At 36.9% G+C, this 26692-nt stretch overlaps 1 protein-coding gene across 3 annotated transcripts in view; it reads right to left on the bottom strand.

Annotated features, from left to right (window-relative positions):
* scn8ab (sodium channel, voltage gated, type VIII, alpha subunit b) overlaps positions 1–26692 on the bottom strand; it is a 51485-nt gene that overhangs the window by 11683 nt on the left and 13110 nt on the right. For 2 of the 3 annotated variants that reach the window (XM_026259952.1, XM_026259960.1), the window contains exons 5-20: positions 26563–26691; positions 24803–24894; positions 18543–18764; positions 18251–18314; positions 17871–18012; positions 16914–17120; positions 16543–16818; positions 12714–13007; positions 9557–9689; positions 9162–9400; positions 8113–8286; positions 6924–7283; positions 6151–6627; positions 3384–3501; positions 2949–3103; positions 1650–1823 (exon numbers count right to left, since the gene is read on the bottom strand). In XM_026259952.1, coding sequence (XP_026115737.1) covers positions 1650–1823; positions 2949–3103; positions 3384–3501; positions 6151–6627; positions 6924–7283; positions 8113–8286; positions 9162–9400; positions 9557–9689; positions 12714–13007; positions 16543–16818; positions 16914–17120; positions 17871–18012; positions 18251–18314; positions 18543–18764; positions 24803–24894; positions 26563–26691 — 3256 coding nt within the window. Of the gene's footprint in view, positions 1–1649; positions 1824–2948; positions 3104–3383; positions 3502–6150; positions 6628–6923; positions 7284–8112; positions 8287–9161; positions 9401–9556; positions 9690–12713; positions 13008–16542; positions 16819–16913; positions 17121–17870; positions 18013–18250; positions 18315–18542; positions 18765–24802; positions 24895–25111; positions 25204–26562; position 26692 lie in introns of all 3 variants that reach the window. The other variant, XM_026259969.1, reaches the window with a different exon arrangement.

The raw sequence follows: 26692 nt of genomic DNA on the forward strand, positions 1-26692 counted from the left end.
CGGCCATTTCCAAATGAGTTAATTTACAAGAATATATATCTACATCAATTTTTATTCTACATCAAAGAAAAAAAGCAAGGTTTTTAAGCATTAGTTAGACTAAAGATATTGAAATTAATTAAAACTTATTTTAAAATTAAATGAAATTAACAATTGCATTAAAAAAAACATTTTAATTAAAAATGCTAAAATATTTTGAAACCTATGTATGTGAACTTTGGATAATTTACTGGAATTTAAACTTGGATTTCTTACTTGAATTTTTAGACACGGAGAAGCAATATGAATGAGTCGTAATAAATTGTGTAAAACTTCATTTTCATTTTCTTACATTCACATTTTTCATGATTCCGAATGGACAAACTCAGGCTCATTCTGTTCATATACCCAAGATTCACATTAAACAGATTTTTCTGTTCAGTTTTTTGCAGATGTTTATACTGTGAAAGGGGGAAATACATTGAAATAAAATAAGGTAACAATGTCGCTAGTAACAATGTTTCTGTTCTACAGTTACATTATTTTTCCATAACATCAGTACATGTATAACAAGAATAAATAAATATTATTAGTATACAAGTTATGGAAACATGACCTCAGCACTCTACCAGTTAAGATCAAATTTAATTTTAAGATCAGTCTAATGCCGAGTTCACACTGCATGATTTTCAAAATCATCGGATCATCGTTGTTTTCACACAGCACAACTATCTGGGGTAGCATTCAGCTGCTGCTGTGTTCATATTGCACTATAGATCGGCGACAGGAGGTTACACACTACATGACGTTACAATAGAAAGAATCGCAGACAACTCTGTTTGGTTCACAAACTACGTTTCATAGCAAAAGGTACGCGAGAAGTGATAAGGAAATGCAAGATTACGCTGATATTGTGGTCTACAATACGTCCTCCCCAAACAGACATTAAAAAAGATGACTTTGTAACATAGCCTACTTCTGCTGGGAAAATTTTATATAAACAAATCTAAGTACTTGAAAGTGAAACCAACGTTTTGTGCATTTTATAATGTAGCTTGTCTACAAAAGCCCTTGAAGTGATGAAAGAGAAAAATGCTTTAAATCTTTAAATAAATAATAATAAAGATACTAAAATAAACAAAACATTCCTCCCCAAACTTCCCGCTGCTGTGTATCTTTCGTTCTCATTGGCTGTAGGTCATCGTCGATGTATGTTTCAGTCAGAACTCATTTCACACAGTAGGATTTTGAATTGCCGACAGCTCCAGATATTTAGCATGCCAAATATTTCATGGGCGTCTGCAAAACATCTGCGATTCTCTCAGATCGCCTCTTTGATAATGTCACTCGCGTGACCAAGTACCGATTTGCCTCAGATTCTGGGCATTTGTCTGCAATTTGGCAAAACCTGTCTGCAGGTGAAAATCAGGGCTAAGATCATGCAGTGTGAGCTCGGCATAAAGACAATGGCCAATGATCTTAGGGCAGATCACCAGGAACAAAAGGAATAGAATAGAAAAATATGTTTTTTGTATTGGAAATATAACTAATTACCAGTGCACCATGAAATACTCAAAACTACTGCATATATCTGCAGAATAGTCCATCTGATGTGCGGCAGTGCAAGGGATAACAGCTGTGATTTATAGACATTAGTGTAAGTTACTTACATCCACAATGAAGAAGTCCAGCCAGCACCATGCATTGGTGAAGTATTTGACAAAGCCATAGGCTACCCATTTCAGCAACATTTCCAGGATGAAGATGTATGTGAAGACTCTGTCTGCATATTCTAGAATGATCTGGATGGTTTTTCTCTGTTCAATGTATACATCCTCAAATGCCTTAGAAACAAAACAGAGAAAGGCTTTTTTTTTTTTACATTTAATTAAAACATTTATTTTCAGAATTTTCAATTTATCTGAATTTTTTTTAAAGAGTAAACCACATGAAAACATTTTAAATTTACATTAAAATAAAAAAAATAATAATTATGATTTATCAGCTGCATTCTTTCCCCACAATCATTCTTCACCTTCAGTACCGGACATCACCAAAGTGTGGCACTGCAACCCCACTTACATTAGCTCACTCTTTCACTTTAGTGGTAGTTTGTGCACTATCCCTAACAGTAGCTGTGAGAGAGGCAGCAGAATTGTCTGCATGATGGGCCATTTCTACAGCATTTGGCTACAGTCCCTAACAGCAGACATGAGATACTGCAGCCCCAAGACAGACTGCTGAGGTGCAGGGCTGGTACAGTGCAATATAGTGATAGCCATTAGGTACTTGCATAGATCATATACCACATAGTATGCTATGCAGATTCAATCACATTAAAATCTACCTGCACTAGCATTATATCACGTTAGTTTCCCACATATACATTGTGAAAGGTTGAGATATCTACATCGTGCCCATATATCTTCCAATCCTTTTTCAGAATCTTTATCTCAGTCTTTATTTCTTTCAACTTCTGTAAATCTTTTTCGTTGATGTTGCCATAAGGTTGCCATAAGAGCTTATGAATGGGCATAGACATTTTGAGGTCTCCACTCTTTATCTAATTTATAGCAAATTAAATAACTGATTTATCTGTAATATGCATAAAGGTTATTTGCATCACTTTCAAAGATGAGGGTATAAACTAAAGGCCCGTAACTCTTTCAAAAGTTTTTTTTTTTTTTTTCAACAATGGTAAGGGGAAAATATTAGTTTAACGTTCAGAATATCTTAGCATTAATTAAAGTATGTGTATGTGTGTGTGTATGGATGTATTTATTTATTTGATCTTTAAATAGATGGAATATGTGCTTCAAACGCTGTGCAAAAATGAATGGAACATTAAAGTGTACTGCATCCGTGGAATGTGGTTTACACCTTTGCACTTAGAGAGAATATTAACAATTAATATCAGCTTCTACTTTATTTTTATTTTTTTGGAAACGGTATCATGTGTGTGACCTCACCAGAGCTCCAGAGCTGAGCAGAATCATGAAAATGATGAGTGTCTCAAACCAGTTGTGTTCAACTAAGAGGTAGGAAGTTTTCCTCAGGAACCACCAGTATTTTCCCCAGCCCTCGGTGATAGGCACGTCACAGCATTTGTACCGTGCCACACAGGCTGAAAAACATTCGACACATCTACTGAATACACATTTACATCAAATCAACACTCAACAATGTATGCTTTATTGCCTAAAGCTAAAAAAACTAACTGCTTTACCATTTCTTTTACCAATTTTATTAGTCATTTTTCTCAGCTGATATGTATTTATTTGATTGATTTTAATTAATTAATTGATAGATTATATCATAGATGAAGTATCACAGATATATAATATTAAAAGCTAGATTTATATCAAGAACATTCCCTATGGAACAAATGTGCATTCATTTCTCACCATCAGTCCAGCAGGCCTCTGGGTCTAAATACTCCTCCACGACCTCCACTGCAGCCATCTCCTCCTCATCAGGCTTTATGTCGATAGTGCTTCCCTCTGAAGAGCTGGTGTCATCCAGCTGGGGGGGAAAACACAGATGTATCAATGTACATGTGATACAGATGGTCTCAAAACCAGGTCAACACAAGGTGATCCTGAATCCAACTCTCCAATCACTGCTTTCTCCAGTGAAAACCTTCTGCTATTGTGTTAGTCCACAGAAATCCCTGAATGCAAGATACAATATAAATAGATACCAGAACATGAGTAACAGAGACTGAGTCAAAATTGTAAGCCACTAGTAAGTCATAAACTGATGTGTCCTAGCACTAACCTTCAGTGTTCTTCTGGGTGTCTAGCTTAATTAGCATTCACTCTTCCCAAGACACAATTAACCTTGCCTCAACACTAAAATTAACAAGGTTAAAAACTGTTATCTACATATGCAAATCAGACAGTGATGAATGACTTTTTGCTGTGTTTTATGCAAATCAGGTGTTGTGTATTGATTTCAGTTTTGTTTCATATGGAACATCACATCTGTATTTATGTGTAGCCAGCAACTGAAAAATATATATTTATTAACATCATTAACATCTCTTGTAATCTAATAAAAGATAATATTGTTATAATAACAATAATAATAATATTTTTTTATTATTATTTGAAAATAAATACACAATAATCTAAAATGTATAAAATTATAGTGTGTGTATTATATTATATTATGTTATGTTATGTTATGTTATGTTATGTTATGTTATGTTATGTTTCCTGGAAAATAAGTTGCACCAGACTTGTATTGGGACAAAAAACAAAAACGTTATTTTAGATTTACTACAAGATTTCATATTAAATCTTGATGTTCCTAAATGTTTATATTATATTTTATTTAAATTATATTATATTTTTACAAGGAAGCTACCTAAATGTGACATATAAGCCTTGTGCACAGTTCATCAAAAGCTTTAAAAAAGTGAATTAGTATATACACACACACCCACACACACATGCATATACACACACACACACACACACACACACACACACACACACACACACACACAGGCATGTGATACCCATACAAACACAAAAAACATATTCCTCAGCATACTGGAAAAGCCTGACCCTGATCACAGCAGGCCAGGATGACACAGCAGTTTTATTAAACCCGGAAACGTTAACACACACACCGGCAGTCGAAAGCATCAAAAGCATCAAGCAACCCTTACACACCACCACTGCAGTCCTCCCAGACCCAGCCTGGCCAATCAAAAATAAAGACCCAACCAGCACTGCATTGATTGGCTAACATGAATGATCTACTGTGATGCCACTGGTTAGATGTTCAGCATGTGTAGTTCAGCCGTGGATCTGTTACGTCAAGGTGACCCAGTCTTTGCACAGAGACCAGGACAATGACAAGAGAGTCACTATAAATGTGTGTGTGTGCTAATATCAATTATAAATATTATTTTTCTTACTCAGTTCTCACTATTACTCAATTCACGAAAACTCATGCTTGATCCTCACTTTGATGGCTGCAGGTAAACTCAAATGTTTAAGTACATATGATTAAGGATGATAAGTGATCACTGAAATTGTTTTCTGATTCATTCTTGTGCCTGGTAGCATGCTAAAACATACATAAAACTGTATTAACTTTTAATGGCTAGCAACGCTCTTTGTTGCTCTCCTGTTGCCACAGATTTAATAACCCAATTTTATTGAAATTTGTGTGCACACAAATGCATGTGTTTGACCACAAATGCAAAGGAAAAACATTACAGCATCTGGGCTGGACTGCATCTATTCTTTGGCCGAGTGGCTCAGCACTCAGCAGAAGCAGCATGGCAATAAATCACAGGAATAGCACAACTCAACATTCTTATACTGCCGGCAAAGCCTTAATCCACCCATACTGCTGTAATCTGCAGCCTGTAATCAACTACTGACATTGATTTCATCTAGTCACGCTCTTCAAACACATACCACCATAGATTGATCATACTCCCTTATTAAAGTTTTTTTTTATAATTTGATTAATTAAAATATATGCATTTGAACTTAATGCATTTGTCAAAATATCAAACACAAAATAAAAATAACTAGCCTGCTTCTCTAAAACTGTACAAGTCAATGCAGTCCTCATCTATATTTATTTGAGTCATGCTCTGCTGACTCAAGGAGCGTTCTTTTGGCATTTTATTAATAGAGAAATCATCTTTAATCAAAAAGCCCTAATATGGCCTCAGGAAATATACAAAGAGGTGCAACCAAATGCAGATAGACAATAATTGTCAGTGTGCCAGGAAAATAAAGTATGTCTCTGCCAGAATACACAAGCTAACTTTTTCTGAAAGTGAAATGATGCAAAAAGCAACAAGGGCTCAAAATGATGATCTTTATGAATTTTGTACAGTAAGCAGCGGTAAGCCATTTTCATTTCCTCAAAGAATACTGTAAGGGCTACAATTTTTCCAAAATTTTTCCTCTAATATATAGATAGATAGATAGATAGATAGATAAATGTTAAATGTTCATTTTTGGGTGAATTATTACTTTAAATTGTTGATTTTGGTAAGCAGTTTTTGAGATTTCAGCATTTCCCCATTCAAGTAGCTAGGAGTTAGTCTTGCATTCCATAAAAAAAATCTACCTGGAGGTGTTGCAAATATGGCCACTAAGTGAATTGACTTTCCTTAAAAGGGACTTTAATAATACTCACATCTTTGCTATTTTCCACATCCGACTCACTGCTGAAGTCCTCTGTGTTGAGGTTCTCAAAGTCCGACTCTCCCAAAGCGATGGGAACCCGTACCGTTAGGTTGGGGTTGTGTATGAAGGACATGGGCTCCTCATCAATCATGTACTTTCCTACGCTGCTACCAATGCCGCTTGTGGTGCCGTTACCGTTCTTGTGGTAGTTCAGATCGCCACATTTGATGTCAACACCGGTGTGGTTCCCTATGATGTTGAGTTTTTTGTCATACATGTCGTCAAGAGGTTTGTCTTCGTCTTCCAAAGGTTTCTTCTTCATGATGTGGGCCACCAGGAGACGCATGTGAATTTTAAACCAAGCGATACCCTTCTTAATGCGGATCACTGAAATCTGCAGGTTGTTCAGCTCACCGTCATCATCTGTGGCTGCCAGATTATCAGCACTGAAGGAGCTGAGCAGCAAGGCCAAGAACAGGTTCAGCACCTGATCAAGAGAAGATCACAGCTTTAGCTTTTACATACTGTGTGATGAAGACTTGAATACCGCAAGACCTTAGGTTGTCCCATCTGTCATTTTTTCGGCTCCTTAATGCTCAAGCCCTGCCATTATGTCACCACAATGCATCTTGGATACGGCATTATTTTACAAACATGCAAACCTCAATGAGGCCTGCAAGCATCAATTTGAACCACAAAATGACAGGTGGGATAGACATTATTTAGGAAATAGTGACAAAGAAACTGCCATACTAGAAAGTAACTGAGCAGAGAAGAACTCACCACCAAGTTTCCAATGACCATCACCATCATGAATACAGTGAGACACATCGTTTGTCCAGCCACCTCCATACAGTCCCACATGGTTTCGATCCATTCTCCACAGAGCACACGGAACACAATAAGGAAGGAGTGGAAAAAGTCATTCATATGCCAGCGGGGAAGCTTGCAGGTCTCTGCGGCAATCTTACACACACAGTCTTTATAGCTCTTCCCAAACAGCTGCATGCCCACCACAGCAAAGATGAAGACGATGATGGCCAAAACCAGGGTCAGGTTCCCCAAAGCTCCCACAGAGTTACCAATAATCTTGATCAGCATGTTCAGAGTGGGCCATGATTTAGCCAGCTTAAACACCCTCAGCTGTATGAGAGAGAAGTTTGGGATTCACAAAAGGTTCAGAATCATAGGATAAGACATTTTACTGCACTGTTCAAAAATATTTTTGTGTTTTAAAGAACTCTCTTATGTGCACTGTGGCACAGTAAAACTAGTATTGTAAACTGTTATTACGATTTAAAATAACTCTTTTCTGTTTTAAAATGCAATTTAAAATTTATGGCAAAGATGAAATTTCAGCAGCTATTACTCTGTCACAAGACCCTTCGAAAATCCTTCTAATATGTCGATTTAGTCCTCAAACCGGAAACCGTGATATGTATTTTTCAGTATTATTTGATAAACAGACATTTGAATAGAAAAGAAGACGTTATTTTCCTAAATATATCTTCACTGTCCCTTTTTCGATTATTTTAATGTATCCTTCATAAATAAAACTAATAAAAAAAGATGTATGTAGTTGATACTAACACCCGTAATATATATATATATATATATATATATATATATATATATATATATATATATATATATATATATATAAATAAATAAATAAAAGAGTAAAAACCTTATCAATGTATGCTAATATACAGTACACAATTAATTTTGTGTATTTCATTTTTACACAGTTTATTAAAATATGAACAAATCAGTAAGTAAAGTATAGTAAAGTAAGTAAACAAAATAATAAAAAAACTACTGTGGATCTAGTACTTTTGACATCCCTAAATACAACAGTAGAGAAGGGTAAATGCAGATACAAGACACAAGAAATGCTTACACCTTTAATAAAATTTGGTTTTATCTATTATATAAAAACATGTGCACGAACATGTCTTCACTCATAACGCACCAATCTAAAGGATCTGAGCACAGACAGGCCCTCTACATCAGCCAGCCCCAGCTCCACCAAACTCAGGCTCACAATGAAGCCATCAAAGATATTCCAGCCCTCCTGGAAGTAGTAGTATGGATCCATGGCTACCAGCTTGGCAAACATTTCAGCTGTGAAGATACCTGTGAACACCTGAGATAAAAACACAAATAAAAATGGCATTAACACAATAAAAGTATTTCAGTATCTAGTCCATAGAAAAAAGCTATTTGGATTGCAAATTAACATTGATTGTGCCGGTATCATGATGTGAGATCACCAAATTGCATATATGCGGAGCAATGGATTGGTAGTGGAAGATAGCAAAAACTAGAACGGTAGTGGAAGACTGGTTTAATGGAGACTGCATTTTTTAATGTAGGTCCATCAGATACAGACAGTGCCGCACTGCCAGAGACATAACTTAAAATGGAAATGTGGGACAGGGTCCAGCATTGCTGTTAATTAGAGAAATGAGGAGATGGTTAGAACTGAGAAAGGAAACGACTGAATTTAGGACTATCAGTTGATTAAAAATTGCAATTAAATCAATAACATGATATGCCAATCAATCAAAGAAATATTGTATATACACATATTTATCAAGAAAAGGCCCAAATAATGATATTAACATGGCAAATGAAAGGAATCAGAATATTTGAGTTTTGTATCAACTTTGTATCAAAAGTACAATTAGATATTGATACCAATAATACAGAAACAGGAACAGAACTGTAAGACATTTAAAACATTTAATGCTTTAAAATAATGAGGCCTTCATGGTGCATAACTAATTACATTTCATGAGGTTTACCTCATGCAAGTAAACATGTTCGTATTAAAGTCCATAACCATAATCAGTGAAACAAAATATTACTAATTACAAAGATCCTAACAGAAGTTAAAAAGCCATTTGGCATTCAGTTCAATTTTGCATTTAGTTGTATATATAATATCATTTTCCACACGACTTTGGTCATTTCTATTAAAAAGAAAAAACTATAAAAGAAAAAGAAAAACCTTCTTACCAGATTTCCGACATAAAGCACTTCCTCAAAGTGCGTTGTCATGGGATAATGCTCCATGGCCATGAAGACTGTGTTCAGCACAATACATATAGTGATAGCCAGGTCTACAAACGGATCCATCACTATGAGGTTCATTATCTCTTTTATCTTTATCCAGATAGGACAGCACTCCCATATCAAGAATATGTTAGCAAACTTATACCAGCAGGGCGGACATTTTCTCTGAGACTCCTCCAGCTCTGTGGTGACATAAATAAGGAGAAAATATGAGGCCTATGTTTTTTGAGCATGAAATCTGAAATATGGAACTATAATTTGACATTATTATGGCTTTGCTGCCTATGTTTTGGTATCATAGTAAACAGACAGACGGAAAGACAGATGTCACACAATACCTTCCACCAGCGTGTTGGTGACAACAGTCATAGCACTGTTAGCTCGCTCTTTCCGGCTAAAGGAAGTATTGAGCTGGTCCACCGACACCATTAGAGAACCTGAGTGCTTTCTCTTTCCCTCCACCTCTGTAGTCTGTGGACAAGAGTGATATAATGTGGAGAAATACAAAGAACAATCAGAAATAGGATTTATTTTTATAGAAACATTTTAACCCATGCCAACACACATGCACATGCTGACCCCAAACTAACCTGCAACTCACACTCAACTTTTATTGTTCCATTTAGACATTGCTGAATTCTCTGATACATTCCTAAGTGGATTCTCTCTCTCTAAACCACACTGTGAAGTATTGTACTTAAACCCTTCTCAGACTGGCTTTACTAAATTACAATTCGATTTTTGCAAAACAATGGCACATGGACGAACCATAGCTAATTCTCTTACAGACCCAATGGTAGCAATATGAAGTCAAAAACTTTCCATCCTTGACTTCAACTTTTTTACACTAGATGAACAGATTTATAAATATATAAATTGTATAAATAATCGAAGCCTTATAGTAATTCTCAACTAAGAGGACTTCAAGATGTCTAATTTATTTAAAATCAGACAAACAACAAGGATATTTCTTATTTTAGTTCACCCGCTCCACAACCGTTTTTTCTGTTTCAAGAACAAGGTCTTGAAAAACCTTGGTATATGAGGTAGTCTAATGTGATTTCTAGACCTGGAAAAGCAATGTAATTTAATAAAATCTTATAGTTATATAGGCGTTTTATAAATATAAATTTTTCTATCAGGTAGAAATTGAGAGTAAAATATTTGTAAAAAGTCCTTATGCTTAATCCATTAAATCACAACCAACTAAAAAAGTAATTGGGCCTTTAAATATTGTTGTGGACAATGGAGTACCTTGGAGTCAAAGACTCGGAATCGCTGCCTTAGAGGAATAGTTTGAGCAAAAAAAAAATTTCTTCTTTTTCTTCTTCTTTGAGTTGGAAATCTTTTTTTTTTTCATTAAACTCTAAATCTGAGATTTTGAATGAGAGACACCTATTTATTTACTTTAGTTACAAGACTATTCATTCATTACTGCTAGCTGCTCAAAAGGTTGCCTATTTGTTCTCCAGAGAATATCATGATGCGAGAAGAAAATTCACACATTGCTTGAGGCCCAGCTTTCACTTCCATTAGAAAAGTCTTTTGAATATCATTTCACTTGGTATTGTGAGTGTTGGTCAAGACAATGTTTTTCTGTTTATCTGTTAACAGTTCCTTCCACTGTTTCAAAGATCATCTATTTTACAATACAATTACTTGGGGACGGCAGCATGTTCAGGTGAATGTCTGAAACAGCGTGCTATAAAGCTGGGTGAAAACTGGGCCCGAGATCATGCTTCACACACAGGAGGAAAAGGCAAAGAGAGTATAAGGATGTCAATCCACCATGCTAACTAAAATGAGGCAGTATGCTGTTATTGGTAAGGTTAGGATAGGTTTTTCTTGCATAACATTTTTTTGGAGGGAGCAGAGTGGTCCTGAAATTCTGAAAGAATTGACATGGAAAACTACATAGAAATAAATAAAATGACGAATCTGAGGTTGCAGTTGATGGGTTGATGTGGAATGGGTAGAGTGTGACCTGAAAAATATTATAGGTACCTTATTATATATTATTTGGCAATGTAATTAGTATGTAACTCGTTAAAAGGGGAGGGGCTACAGCACATATTAGTTTAAAGATGGGCATTAATGTGCACAAAAGGACCCCTCAAAAACTCTCCCAATTTCTTTCTTTTTTGTTTTTGTTTTTTGATTGGCAATGCCATTCGCAGGGTAAGAGCGTTGGCAGGGAGTGGGACTGGTACAGTAGGATTGCAGATCAAGCTTTGCATAAAATAATAAAAATAGAAACAAGAAAAGTAGTTGAGGGGTTGAGAGAGAATAGACAGGTTAGAAACTCAGAGACTTAAGCTGCTTTTCCACTGAATTTTCCTGGAACAAATGTTTCCCAGGAACAATTTTTTATTTTTTTTACCCCAGACCTATTGCTGTCTGCATTTTCATCGCAGTTTAAAGTACCGAGAGGATTAGGCAAATAGTCTGGTGATGTAGGTCTGCGCGCGCTTCTCAATACCAAATATGCAAGCTGTGGACTTGCATCCTCAGTATTTCAGACTTTGCAAGTTCGACTCTAGAGTGTGAACACGCATGGACGGGATGACGCAAGTCATTCTGCAAACAGCAGTGTACTTAAAAACTGTCAGCTCGCCTTTTTTCCTTCCTGAATTTTCCTCACTGTATTTACAATAAGACTAAATATTATTTCAAACACCACTGCCCATTTTAGTTTTAATTTAAACTAATTAATAGCCACAGAACTGTAGTTCAGGGAACGTACAAAAATTAAATGAAGCAAAATATTATATCAAACAGTAGGCTATTGATAGATTAATTGAATAAAGACCAAGGATTACCTGTCAGATTTACCCCCAAAAAATTATATCTTATGTTTTACCACTACTGGGGCATTACTCGAGACTGCTCTCATCGGTAACATGAGCACTGAGCTCCCTCTGATCGCGTGAAGCTCACGTCTCCAAAATCAGCGAAGCATATTTTCAAATAGGTGCTGTCTTGATAAAAAAAAAAACCGCAGATTTGAGTTTCAAACAAATACATTCTGGTCTGAAAATACTTTTAAAATTACATTTCCTGACACAAACAGTAATATCTTCAAAAATAATGCGAATATACGGTGGTTGAAATACAATGCTGCGTGAATTCAACCAATCAGAATGTTCAGTGCCCAAATCCCGCCCCCAAAGTTCCGGAATTTTGAATAAATTATACTTCGAGAACGGGGACATTCCGAGAGGCTAATTTTACCCAGAACTTTTTTTTTAGATCCTGGTTCCTATATTAGAAACACTAGAAGTACTGGCCCAAAGTCCATAGTTCCTGGGGAAAGTTCCTGCAGTGGAAACAGAGCTTTAGAAGGACAGAGTCAAAATGGGGTAAAAGAAAAGGGAAAGAGAGAGGAAAAATCTGAACTGGAATCATAATCGGCCACTCTTGTCATGCCTATACTCTGAACCTGCCCCCTGTGGACGTCCTTACACTGTCATCAGAAGCTGCCTTATCTATTTTCACCTCAGGCAGTAGCCGGCCAGGCCCAGGCGTGATCAGAGACACCACTCCATTGCAGTCCACCGTGCTGTTTCTCTTGCAGCCTAGGTGGGGTGCCAGTGGGTTAATGCGTGAAGAACCCTGGCTGTAGCCGCTGTAGCTGCTGCGCCTGTACGGGACAAAGAGGGAGCCACGGCGGTCTTCACTCTCCTCGACTGTGCTGTGCTCGTCATCTGCAAACTCGTTCTCCGAGCCCTTGAAGCTGAATATACTGCTGCGACGGGACATGAAGGGTGAGCCAGGGATGCTCAACAGGGACTGTAAAAAAAACAAGGACGGCACACATGAGAATAAGGGATCCTTAGAGTGTGTAAGAAGTGAGAATGATATTTACACATGAGAAGCTTAAGAAAAAAACTTTAATAATTGCGTTTACCATTCGATTTGACTTCATTCTGGCATATTCTAATACTCATAATCCAATTAATTATTTCACTTTGGAAACGTGTAACATGATGGACGTTTAATTTGTTCACAAAAGTACACTTTTGCTCATACACCAAAAAGGAGCATTTGCCTTCATGCAGAATGCTTACTTGTGGCTAAAATTCACTTCCCATCCGATATTCACAACGATCCAAGATGCTAGTTGATACCTGTAATATTGTAGCATTCTAACTGTTTGCTGAAATTCACTGATAATGCAGAACGCTAGTTGCTAGTGCAGGTGTTTTCTCTGTGGTGCGGCTGAGAGCCTTCCCCTTAATAGAGCGGTTGACCACTGCAGACTATGTACAGCAGAAAGAGACCCAAATGTGCTCACAGAAAGGACTATTTTACTCACATCACTCTCTACGGAGAAGTGGGTTGATCTGGTAAAGGGTTGAGACCGCAGTGATACAAAGGGAAAGTACTACGGAGATTGCATAATGTTACTAACATCAATAACAATCAGGGGCTTTGGAGCTAAATCTAAGAAGAAGAAAAAAAACAGTATCAAGGGTAAAATGTTGGGTCTCACTGTAATAACTAATGTCATGAAAACAGCTTCCAATTAAATGCAGCGATTGCCTAATAAGGTGCATTTATTCTTTACGGCGAGGTTGATTTGAGCAGAATTTGCAGGGTGCGGCCCAGGAGTATAGCTTCCTGCTTAAGCACACTATATTACTGCTCTCATCAGATGAAAGATTTATAGCAGGAAAATAAATATTTCACTGGGCCAGCGAAAGTACGGTTTAGATATTTTTTTGGGGTGGGGGGGGGGGGTGCTTATGCTCCCCTCCAACATAAAGTTGTCCCCAGCACTTTTTCAGGCAAGTGTATTCACATACAGGTTTTCAGGGACCTGTGTAAATAAATCTAAATTTAAAGAGAAAAGAATTACGGAAGACCTGGTGTTTTATTTGTATCCAAAATTAGGAGATGTGTTATAGAGTGCTAAACACTGTAATGCAGTTTGTTGCATTCATACTGTAGCCGTAACCGGAGGACACTTTCGTGCAGAAAGTACAAAACGGCGTGGCAGGAAATACAGCCCTAATATGGACAAATACATCCAGCTATTGCTTTGTTTAAACAAAAATGCAGTACTAATTTCTGTTGATTTTATCTGAAACATACTGTATTTTTGTGTATTCAGATGGTTTGGTAAGATAATAGTCAAAGTGAACCAGTTACTAGTAGTTTTTATACTCTGCAGGGCCGTAGCTGGGGTTTGCGGGGCCCCAGTGCAGGTTGTATCAGTGGGCCTTGTTTGAAACAGTTTAATTTGTATGTTTGTTCTGTTTATTTATGTGTACTATTTACACACTGTTTAAGTTTTTTCAAGTTTGTAGGTCTCCAGGTACAGAAACCGAATAATCAAATGTAAAATAGCACTGTCTTTACTCTAAAAATTCAGTAAACTGTCAAACCAAAATGTATTGCTCCAACATTTCTAACATGATCACAGTTTATTTGCTATAGTTTAGGAAATGGTAATAAAACAGCTGATAGTATGACTATATTTACACAAAGATCAATACTTTGTTGACCAATAACCAAATAATGCTTTATTTTGCTCAGTCTGTCTGGTCAGGTCAAAGTGTCTGAATAATTTTTGGTTTCACAGTGGATTATTTGTAAAACTACAAATTAATTCAGTCAAGAGCAGTGAGTGATTTTCTTTCTTTCATTTTCTTGGATTAACATTAAGGGCATCAACAGCAGATATTAAATTAGGCGCAGACAATGCATCCATTATAATGATACACATACCATTTCCTTCTCCACTGTTTACTTTTAATTTAGACATAACCTACAGTTTTTTTTTTAATACTCTCCAAGAAGGGTATTTTGAAAAAATTTTGTATGTATTCATCGTAACGAGAGCAAGAAGAGGCAAATGCGGTGTTCAAGTGTTTGAGACTCTTCTGCATGCACCCTGTGCACACAGAACATCTTTTTCTGTTTGAATGTTTAAATTGGCAAGGCTTAAAAAACACACGCAAATGATAAGCTTTCATGAAGATGCGCTGCAGTGGCCTGTCAACTGTCCTGAGCGTCTTCTTAGGCTGGCCTCAGCCAGTCATTTGAGATTGCCAGGGAGCCCCCCTCAGCCGTAGGCCCCTATTATCATCACCACCTTTCACCCCAATAGCGATGGCCCTGATACTCTAGACTATCTTTATCAGATTGCAAATAAAATGTGTTTAAACTGCTGCTCTCTGCATCGCTCTCTATCTTTAAACAGGCGTTCCTATTGCCATCAGAATAGCCAAGCATTCTTCTGCAAAGCAGAGAAAGGTGACAAAATTAACAAATGACAGAGTGATCAAATAAAAAAACTCAGAAGCACTAGGTCTGACATGGTTTCGAGTCATTTAACTGAGCTTTTAAATTTACAATCATAAATCCATAAGCTGCTGCCCAAAGCAAGACAATGAATGAGATAGAAAGAATTACAGCGATAGACAGATGGGCACTGAGCAAGAACACTTCCTCTTGTTCTGATCTTTGAGCGTAAGGCTGAAGCACTTTGTCTAATCACCCTGGTGATATGGACGATGACTCAGCGGAAAGTGATAGCGACTGCACAGAGCAGAGAACAGTAGTATCAAGGGCTGGGCTCTACTGGGCATGAGATAGCAAACACCAGAGGTTATACCCGCCTGCTATTGCAATGTAACAAATAGCAAATAATCTTTGCAGTATAATTGGAGAACACAGTTGTAGCTTTAAATCACTATTGCTAATAATAAAATGCTATCTATCAAACAAACATGCATGGTTAATTTCAACGGGAAACAGACAAATTTTGCTACATGTAATTTTCTACCTGTTATTGCTAGATGATTGCAGGTAGTATAAATGTTTAAGGAGGAGGGCATTTTATTCTACAGGACAATTTATTCAACAATATATGTATACGTCATAGTCCAAGATGAGTCATATTATATATATATATACACATATTTCTGGTTCATCTTCCCAGAAGATGCTACATATGTCTACTGAATTAATTAAGGTTTTGTTGGGCATTGAGAATTGTTGTGTAAATTTAAAGGAAACCTAATAGTTACACTCTATAAATAGCACAAACTATATCTTGATATAGACACTGATACTTAAAATGACCAAAAAAAGTCAATAGCTTCTCGAATTAAAAAAAGAGAATAATTCTATGATGATAACAAACAACAACACCTCTTATATCCATCTTCTCCAATCTGAATGAACATAATGATGATCTACTTTTTATGAAATTCATTGTAGCTTTATAGCAATCTTTATCTAGCCAGACATTTCATATACCACATAGGACCATGTGAAAATTATATTTTTTGGGGGGTGGAAGTAACTCCACTCTCACCTGGTTCATAATTGAGGCCTTCCGCCCAAGTCTGTTGTCTCTGAAACGGAAGCGGCTTCTCTTGCTGCCGTCATCGGATTCTGACTTTATCACCTTCTCACAATCACCTTTCTCCTCCTGTTCTTTCTTCCACTTTTTCTTTCTGTTCCTTCGCTCCTTGGCACTCTTGGAGCTCAGCTTGGACGCCTCAGAGGAACTGCGGGATAGATGCCCTCCTCCGTCGTCCTCTACTGCATCCTCAGATACTGTACCTGCCGAGGTTGCCATGGCATTGGCCTAGTGATGAGGGACAAATGGACAAGAAAGAGGATGAACATGAATGCAAAAAAGCGCAGGGAAGTTTTGCTTGTGATGTGCATGTATTTGTGTACCTGTGCCTCTTCCTGTTGTTTTTTCAGCTGTTCCAGCATGGCTTTAAACTCAGCCTCCTTTTGTTCTGCCTCCTCCATGGTGGCCTGGTTCTGCTCTTCATAAGCCATGGCCACCACAGCCAGGATCAGATTCACCAGGTAGAACGATCCCACAAAGATCACCAGTACAAAGAAGATCATATACGTCTTCCCAGCAGCTCGCAGGGTCTAAGAGAAAAGTGTTGGGAAGAAATGTCAAGAAACTACATTTATTCCGTCAAATCTATAATCTATTTGTTAGCTTCTAACTAGCAAGCGAGGAAGGATGGGAAGTAATATCATTATCAATATCATGATTTCACTCCTGCTTAACATATTATTAGATCAGACTACCCAGAATATAAGAGACCCAAAACTAAAACTCTAGAAAGTTATTATAGTTAACTAAAACTAAAACCATTAAATAAAATGTTAACTGAAATAAAATAGAAAAACTTATTTCAGCTTGTTTCCATAGCAACATTGCTCATTTTCATTTAGTTTAACAAAAACTAAAATAAAAAAATAAACATATGTGTGACATTCAACAAAAACTAATAAAAAAATGACAAATACACAACAAAACACTAAAACTTTCAAATGAAGATGAAAGCCAGAAAATATGAAAAGGAAAAGACTTAATTCCAAATAATTACAAAAACAATGATAGTATAATAATAAACTATAATAATACTATTATATATTATTTTGGAAGTCAATGGTAGCCAGATTGGTTTGGTTACCATTAAAAAGAATGATGACTGAATTTCCATGTTTAAGTGAACTATCCCTTTACAGTTCTTTTTACACTAAATGTGATTGAAATATACATTTAACTAACAATATTAATAGTTATTTCCAAGATAATAACTAGAAACCATTTGAAATAATAATCATACAACATGGTGAGGTCAAAAAACCTAAGGAATAAATGCTCACCAATTGGTACAGATTCTCCCAGAAGTCTTGTGTCATGAGTCGGAAGAGGGCAAGAAAAGCCCAACCAAAGGAGTCAAAGCTAGTGTAGCCATAGTTTGGGTTGCGTCCAGCCTTCATGCAAGTATAGCCCTCCGGACACCGTCTACACAAACACACACGCAAACACACTATACTACACACATGTCTGCGCTTTTGCTTTTAACAGACCATACATTGACAATAATAATTAAAAAAAAAAAAAACATTATTAAAAAGTGCATCAAGTGTGCCATTATTTGGAAACAAATATTAAGACTTTAGACTTAAAAATACATTAAATAATCGCTGATAATTTATTATTGGAAAAATTGTGTTTGTCTGTGTATGTTTTCACTCTTCACCCTGCATCTGAGCTGTTTCCACATATCAGCGCATCCAGCATGCCTGGCTGAAAGTAGAAGTTTTCTGAGAAATGAGGAGAGAGAAAAGAAGATGGACTTGTAAAATGTGAAAACCATGTCTAAAATCATCCAAAAGTTTTCAAGAGTGTAACAACTTTTTTGGAGAACCTGAATTGTAGAGAAAATCTAACTTTAGAGACAATAACAATAAATCAAAAAAAGCTGTGGACAGCACTGTTTGATGCAACTGTATTAGAAACTACCCTACATAGTCAAAGCTTTGCCTACTCACTATCATTCATGATGTATTCATTGAAGTCAAAGCCCCTGCTCCCATTGGCCAGGTAGGACTCAGTATGATTGTATGGCCAGATGACACACTTTTGCCGAAGATTACCCATGAACAACTGTAGACCGATGAGGGCAAATACACTCAGACAGAACACAGTCAGAATCATCACATCTGACAGCTTCTTCACTGACTGGATCAGAGCACCCACAATGGTTTTCAGCCCTGTGGGGAAATGAGGAGACAAACACAACGGGGAATATACAGTGTGCAGCACAAGTGATAATGTTCACACACATTCTACTCTTTGCTGATGCATACAATTTCATGTCTTACTTTGTGATGTAAATTTCCCCCATGATATATATATATATTATTTCACTACTTTAAAGAAAATAATTTACTTTTGCAACAAAAAACAACTACTTCAGTATCACATCCATAATCAGATACCCATTCAAGCAATCATACCACTGGTTTCCTTAACTTTCTTACACACACATATCATAATAAATAATAGTTTGCTTTTATAAAACCAGGATTCACACTGAACAGGCAGCTTAAAGAGTCTCCCGTCCTCTCAGGACAACAGCACACAAACTGTCTGTATCTCACTGAATAGAACAATGTGCAGTTTGCCATAAGTTTGGAATTACGCATACCACACTGATTTATAATTTGAATCACTATAAATTATGCCACTTAACAATATCAGGAGGAACAAATGAAATGTCAATCATGTGTAATATGTAGTTTGTAATGGTAACGACAGCAACACGAGGATCTCAGTTTATAAATACTTGGAGAATAAAGAAAATGAGAATTGGATGAAATGTTTGAGTCTTCATGAATCCCCCACTGCAACTTCTGCAAATATTGTTGCAAATAATAAATCAGAAACTGACATTAGTTGTTAGAAAAACTGAATGTTTACTTTTTCTAGAGAAATATGTGAGAACTCACCACCACAATGCTAGGGGCATTTAGGTTTAGGTGGTTGCTAAGGTTAAGTTGCAATGATAGCTGGTTTCTCGGGCATTACTAAGCTGTTCCTAGGCTGGTTTAGTTTGTTGATAGGGGTTATCAAGTGGATGTTTCTGAGTATATGCAATTTATTTAGTCTGCAAGAGAAGAAGTGGATGAAAAGACAGCACTTGTTTGCTAAACTTTTGAGCACAAAATGAAAGTTCTAGGTGGTTACCAATGCATTACTAAGGGGTTCTAGGTGGTTGCTGCAAGGCTTTATTAAATTCTAGTTCCTACTCTAGATATTGCTCAACCATTTCTTTAGGGCAGTGGCTCCCAGACTTTTCTTCTGGTTCCCCCTCTTGTAGAGAAAAATGTTTTCAAGCACCCCACCTACATAAAGACACTCTCAGACATGACCTTGCTTGCAAAATCATTTTGGATTTATTTGAAACATTGTAATAACACAGGCAACTTCAGAAAAAAACATCTCACATAGTTAGGATGTGGCAGGAGTACTGCCAGTGCTCTGGCTGTAGGGTAGCAGTGGGTGGACCTTTTCCACTCCAATCCAAATTGCAGCTAATGTATGGGACCTAAACTGAAGCCTCATTAGAGTTAACATCAATAAACAGCTGGTATTCCACTGATGGGGTCTCAAATCCAGTCATATTAGCACTGGGAATTAACTCTTTTTATTACTTTGCAGATTTAGACCTCAATGAATGATTTCAACTCTCAAATAAGTCTACATTCATTCTTTCCAGTTTTATTGTGAATGATTTAGTTCACAAGAATTTAGTTCAAATATAGTTCACTGAGCTTCTGAAACATGTCACTGAGGAATGCAAGTTTCATGAGAAAGTTGTTATTTGTTGAACTTAAGGGAAAGTCCATTTCCCTCTTCCTCTGAGAAGATTCTGATCTCATCCCACAACTAAAACCCTGGATAAAACTTTCCCACACAACAGCAAATGGGGGAAAAAAAATGTACACAGTGGAAACCATTCTTGTTGTTTCCGGTGACAATAATAATGTGCATTACATCTATCATCTCTTTAGTTTCTAGCACCTCCCAGTGCATCATACGCTTTGTCCACTGCAGATTTGGGAAAACATCCTTGACAAATAGTGCATGCAGCCCTCCTCTTTTCCACAAATTTGCCTGAGCCTCATCACACAGCCCTCCAATTTCAGACCTGCCTCTTTCAAATAAGCCTCAATGATTCTGAACAATTCATTTGCTTTGGCTTTTTCAGTTACAGTTTTGCAGAAAAGCAAATCCTCCCTCAATTTATCAGCATCAATAAACAAGACATGGATTATCGTTAAACCATCTTTGTTACTGTCAGTTGCTTCATGCATCTGCAGAGCAAAATGGCTGTCTCATATCTAGTCATTAAGTTGTTCCTCTACATCTTCCTGTAGCTTCACAGCAGTGTTGTGTGCAATGGAATAGCCTTTAGTTTACTGGCTGTTACTTTATAAATTAGAGTTAAAACCATATCAATTGCAGAACAAAGTATTAATTTCTCAGCTAGAGTGCAGCGTCTTACACTGAGCTGCTCTGTACTTTATAGGAGGTAGGTTGAGCATTTGAAGGCAAAGATGATGCTTTAGTTAAACGACTGTGTTGCACACGACACTTGAGTCTTAAAAATCAATAAGCTTGTCCTTGTGTTCATGATGTGAAGTCTCTAAGTGGCATCTCAATTTGTTTTGCTTCATACTGTCAGAAGCGAATATTTTGAGGCACCTAATACACGTGGTCTCTCTTCATTACCCACCGTTGTAATGGTGTATCCGAGGGTGAGATATGCTTCGACATTTTTGTCTTTGTCTTTGTTATAGTTGTAGTGACATTTAAAGTAGATTCATCATCTGGTTTTATGTTACCAGGCACTGTTCGTCCTCAGTGCAGAACCATGCATCGCTTAATTTATACACAGCTCCCCGCAACTAATTTCTGATTCTTCAACTGTACCATCTACAAGTCTGTTATTCTATGACAAAAACCGCAACGACTGATAACAGACACTGAGTCCAGCAGGTACTGCAAGTCATCTTGAGGTAATACGTTAGATTAATATTTTGTGTGCTGTTGTGTACTTATGTGGCAAGTAGCAGCGTATTAAGCGGGACAGTCAACAAGTTCCATTGAAGTGTAAGGGAAATCATCAGAGAGAGAAAAAAAATGTATGTATATATTGATACATTTGTTTCCTTCTTGTGTGTGAGAGGACCTTCAAAAGAAGTGGCAGCAAATCATAATAAATAAATGGAGATGTTGAAGTGCTGTAGGTATTTGTGAATCTGTTCAAATAAACTATTGAAGAGACCAGACATGAGCTATTCCTCCAACTATGTGTAATGAGTGCTCCGAGTGGGTCTTGAACCCAGGTCTCTGGTGTGGGAGGAAGACGCATGAACAAGGAGGATAAAGTCACCTGCGTGCCTTTTGGAATCGTTACATATACAGTGACAAGTACTTATTACAACGAAGAAAAATATGAGCAATATGAAATGCCATAAATAGTCTAACATACAACAAAGGCAACAAAATAAAGGATACATTTTGTAATTTATTTGTAGATGTTAGCCAGCTAGTTAGTCTAATTAGCATTCCCATACCTTTCATTTGCAATTTTGTGCATACAGTGGAAAATGACATACTTAATTATTTAATTGTATGAATGCTAGATTATAAAGATTTAGACCCTTTTCGGTGGATTAAAAGCAAGCAGTAATGTAACTGAAATTAAAACAACATTACAGAAGCTTTTTTTTTTTATTATTGTAAAAAAAAAATAATAATAATTATTAAGTCGGATTAAATAAGCAGTTAACTCAAGCAAAAACATTCCACGGTCTCAGTGTGGCCAGTTTAGATGTTCTAAAAAAAAATATATCCAAATACTATATAAAATATCACAGGCTAATGTCTTTAATTTGTGATTTGTACTTCTATATTGATATTTGTTCTGCTCCTCTTCTTTGTGTCGCTTCCTTCCTTGTGCCACTGATAATTTTCTTTTTTTCACTCATTTTTTAGAAATGATACTTTAGGAGCACATTAATGGCAAAACTATTTTAACTGCATGCGCCATGCTAATGCGTTATGATGATGTATTCTACGTCATGATGCGGAAAGTGTTTAAATTAGTCCAACATGACATGTTGTCAAATCTTATTTTTCATTGATGTCAATTTTATTTTATTCTAAAATTATTTCAATCAGTCCGATGATCGATCAGTACAAACATTATGTCAACTGTCAGAAATTGTGCTTAATATATGGGTGTAGGAGCGCACAATGGTCACAAGAGGGCACACTTCCCCCCAAAAAAAACCTTTCCTGCGGCTATGTCGCCTATGCCACGGGCCGGCCCTGCAGCAAATAATAATAAATCAAATAAAAAAATAATAAACTTGATGTTGTAGATGCTTATAATAAACATATTTTCAAAAATGCAGATTTACAGTTTTCTCATGACCACTTCACTAAGGACAGTTTGTGTAGGGACCTTGGAGAGACTCTTTAAAAGATAAACACACATACAATATTCAACACATCAGCAAAATGAACACTGCCTGAAGAGAGCGGCGCCATACACAAACAGTATGAAGAGAGCCAACACAGAGAGAGGAAGAAGAGAGGACAGGCAAGGGGAGGAAGGGCATGCAGGTCATTTAAACGCCAAGGCTGAAGGCAGCAACATTATCGTCTTTGCTTTATCACCATGGTGTCAATATCATGTTCAACCAATCGTTCATGTCCAGAGAATGTGTTACCCTGTCCTCATATCCCATTGGATCTCTTAGCAGAGAGAAACCAGGTGAATAAAAAAGTCATTCTCTAATCAAAATACTCACATGTGAATTCTACAACAATTGCTACAATGTGACAATACTGAATGTAAACATGTTTCATGTAGGTGGGTGCAATTGTGTGAATGTTTCAAAGTCAGTATAAAAACTAGCGAGTTAACTTGGCTATTCCTGATTTTTTTTCGTCCCCTTGCTACAATACATACATACACACAAATGTTCTTACATTTTCTGATGCCTCTGTTTTACTTTCCACTCCGAGTTCTTTGAAATAAGAATAGGGAGGGAGCTACAAAACAGTAGTTTTACAAAAAAAAATTAAAAGATAAAAAATCCATAAATCTACATGTGTGTAAAGGATGCAGAAATTTGAGGAAATCCACTTGTTTAAAAAAAAGAAAACAGAATAAAAGAAAGACAAACTAAAAAAGCAGATGTCTTCGAAAGCATCATGCAGCAGAAATGTTTCAAACTAGGCTTGGCAGTCTTAGAGAGCACTCTACCCACAAACCTTTGCTTCATGACATCACATCGGCTTCTTTTAAACAACTCTGATCAGATGTTCATCAAAAGACAAACAATTTTTTAACAGTATGAAATAAAAAATTTCTATGCCCATATAATATATATATTTTTTTTTTCTACGTTGAGTTTTATTTTTGTCTGCTTAGGATACTGTAACTTAAACTCAACACAACAAAGAAAAGACAAGGCTGGACATTTTGAATATAGTACACAGAGCTTTTTTATATATATTTTTATTCATGGGTTGGATGTAATAAGAACTGCATTCTGTGTCTACATGTACTATACTTGAGTACTAAATGGCACACTAGGAAATGTGATCTCCCAGCTGCAAAACCAATTTAAAACCAACTTAAAGTTGTTTGAATCATGGCACCTGGTTTCCATTCACTGGTCCAAGTTCCTTAAGTTGATCTGGTCAGCCATTTTGGATCAGCAATAAAACCACTTGACCAACTTTGACAAGAAGGGCCCTTGACCAAGATTGGTATACTAACTCAGTCAGGTCCTCACCAGCTGTTAACCCACCTAAACTAGTGACCATGTTACAAAACACAGCTAGCATCTTAAGATGGGTTTTCCAGCAGGGCTAGATGCATATTACTATTTTATTGTCAAAACAGCTGACATTTACAATGCACTGCTGTTGACAAATGCAGTTTTTATTCAGTAAAAATATTTAACTCTCATATTTCTGGAAGGCATGTGTTTTTTTTCCATGATTTGACTGCAGACTGCAAAGCCTATCAAAAATGTATCGCTACCATTTTTGATCGTTTGGGTATTAAAACATAAATCGAACATAAATGAAAGTATTCTTTTAGCAGCATCCTCTTAAAGAAGTACAGCAAGTCAATAATAACAGTAATAGTACAACTGGTAATAATAATAGTTTGCATCGGCGTGGGAAGCAGCTCAGCCTTCGTGTTTAAATGCATTCTCACCTGGTATGACAGAAATAGTTTTGAGAGCTCGTAGAACCCTGAAGGTTCTCAGGGCTGACACATTCCCGAGGTCCACAAACTCGGTTACATATCTGCAACAAGGGAGGATCACACACAGAACAAACAGCATGACACAACACACACACACACACAACACCACCACAACACGTACGACAACACCACTACCACCAAGCCTGTCTAATGGGAGAAGAGAAAGAGAAACGCACAGAGGAAGAAGGAAGAGACAGGAGCGTGAAAAAGAGACAGCGAGCGGCGCCCTCTGTTGGCCCTGATGGATGCTGGACTTACCTGGGATCACAGCAACAGTTTTCAAAGCCCTCAGTACCCTGAATGTGCGCAGAGCTGACACATTGCCTAGGTTTACAAACTCTGTAATATACCTGCAGAATGGATCGCAACATAGTTACCAGAGAGAGAGAGAGAGAGGAGAGTGAGAGACCGGAAAGGAGAAGAGATACAGGATGACACAGCAGTGAAGGAAGATGGCTCACAGGAAAAATATATGCTTCCCATAAAAACAATGCTCCAGGTCCTAAGTTACACAGCATTACTGTAATTACAAATTTTATACTGGTTAAAAAAAAGGGTAAATGTACGGATTGAATCATTTACCACCGCACACATGGATCCATGGCATTATGAGCATTCCCTTAAACTATTTATTTCTCAAGACGAGCATGTGAGGAGCTCCAATTACAATCTTAAGAGTTGCTATCTCGTAATTACAGTAATTCCGGCATGATGTGATCCCAGCGTAAGGATTTGAATCTTGTGGCACTTATTCCAGTATAATGCCTTGCCCCGTAGACTTATAATAGCATTACAGTAACACTCTTTTCTTTTGATTTTACAAACTGAAGTTGAAATCATTTTCTGTGGTAACCTACTATGTATCACAGATACTCTCTATAGAGACTGACTGGAAATAAAAAGCAATCGGATATGAACAGATTCTCACAAAATGTCATACAAAATTCATGACATACATTTTATACACATTCCAAAGGGTTAAGAGTTTGTTTCTTCTAGTTTTGTCCTTTTTTTACCATATTTCTAAAGTGAACATTTTAATTTAGGGGCAAGGGGTGGGTTTTGTAAGAAGAAAATGGCTACCCGCCAGAGGAATGAATGAATGCAGATAGGGAGAGAAATGAAGTGATGGACAGATTAAAAAGAGAGTTATGATTTATATGTACACACACATACACAGAAGTACAGGCACAAGCATTGTCATCTCTGAGTACTGAACTCCCATCCACCACCTATGAGAGGCAGAACATAAGAGCCTCCGTCTCTTTAACGGTTGCAGACTCACACTCTTATGTGCAAGCATGACATCAAGGCTCAAAAGTCAATGGTCTATGAGCTAAATACAGCTTTTAGTTTTAGACTGTTCTCAGATATTTACTGTGCAAATAACTTGCATGTTCTGGAAAACTTTTAGGCTTTAAGATGGTCTTGCCCTGCAATTAGAGGAGAAGCTTGACTCAATCTGGGTGCAAATGAAAAAGCTCCAAAATGTTTAACTTTCAAATGTATTTTCTAATAATTTTCCTAAATAATATCGCTATATATTTTTCCAGTCCTTGGTTGGGACCAACTGAAGCTCCTGTATAGCCAAAAGTCAATGCTGCACACAAGAGTTACACACCTGTAAATACTGCATGCAAAACATATTTTGAAGGCAACATTATCAAAATGTTTCATTAATGTTTGAAATAAAACCGGATTATACTTACGCCATAGAGATGACCATGAAATCCAGCCAGTTCCATGGGTCTCTGAGGAAGGTGAAGCCGTCTATACAGAAGCCTCGAGCCACAATCTTTGTGAGTGACTCAAAAGTGTAGATTCCTGTGAAGGTGTATC

This window comes from Carassius auratus, chromosome 6 (assembly GCF_003368295.1).
Source record: "Carassius auratus strain Wakin chromosome 6, ASM336829v1, whole genome shotgun sequence".
Lineage (NCBI taxonomy): Eukaryota > Metazoa > Chordata > Actinopteri > Cypriniformes > Cyprinidae > Carassius > Carassius auratus.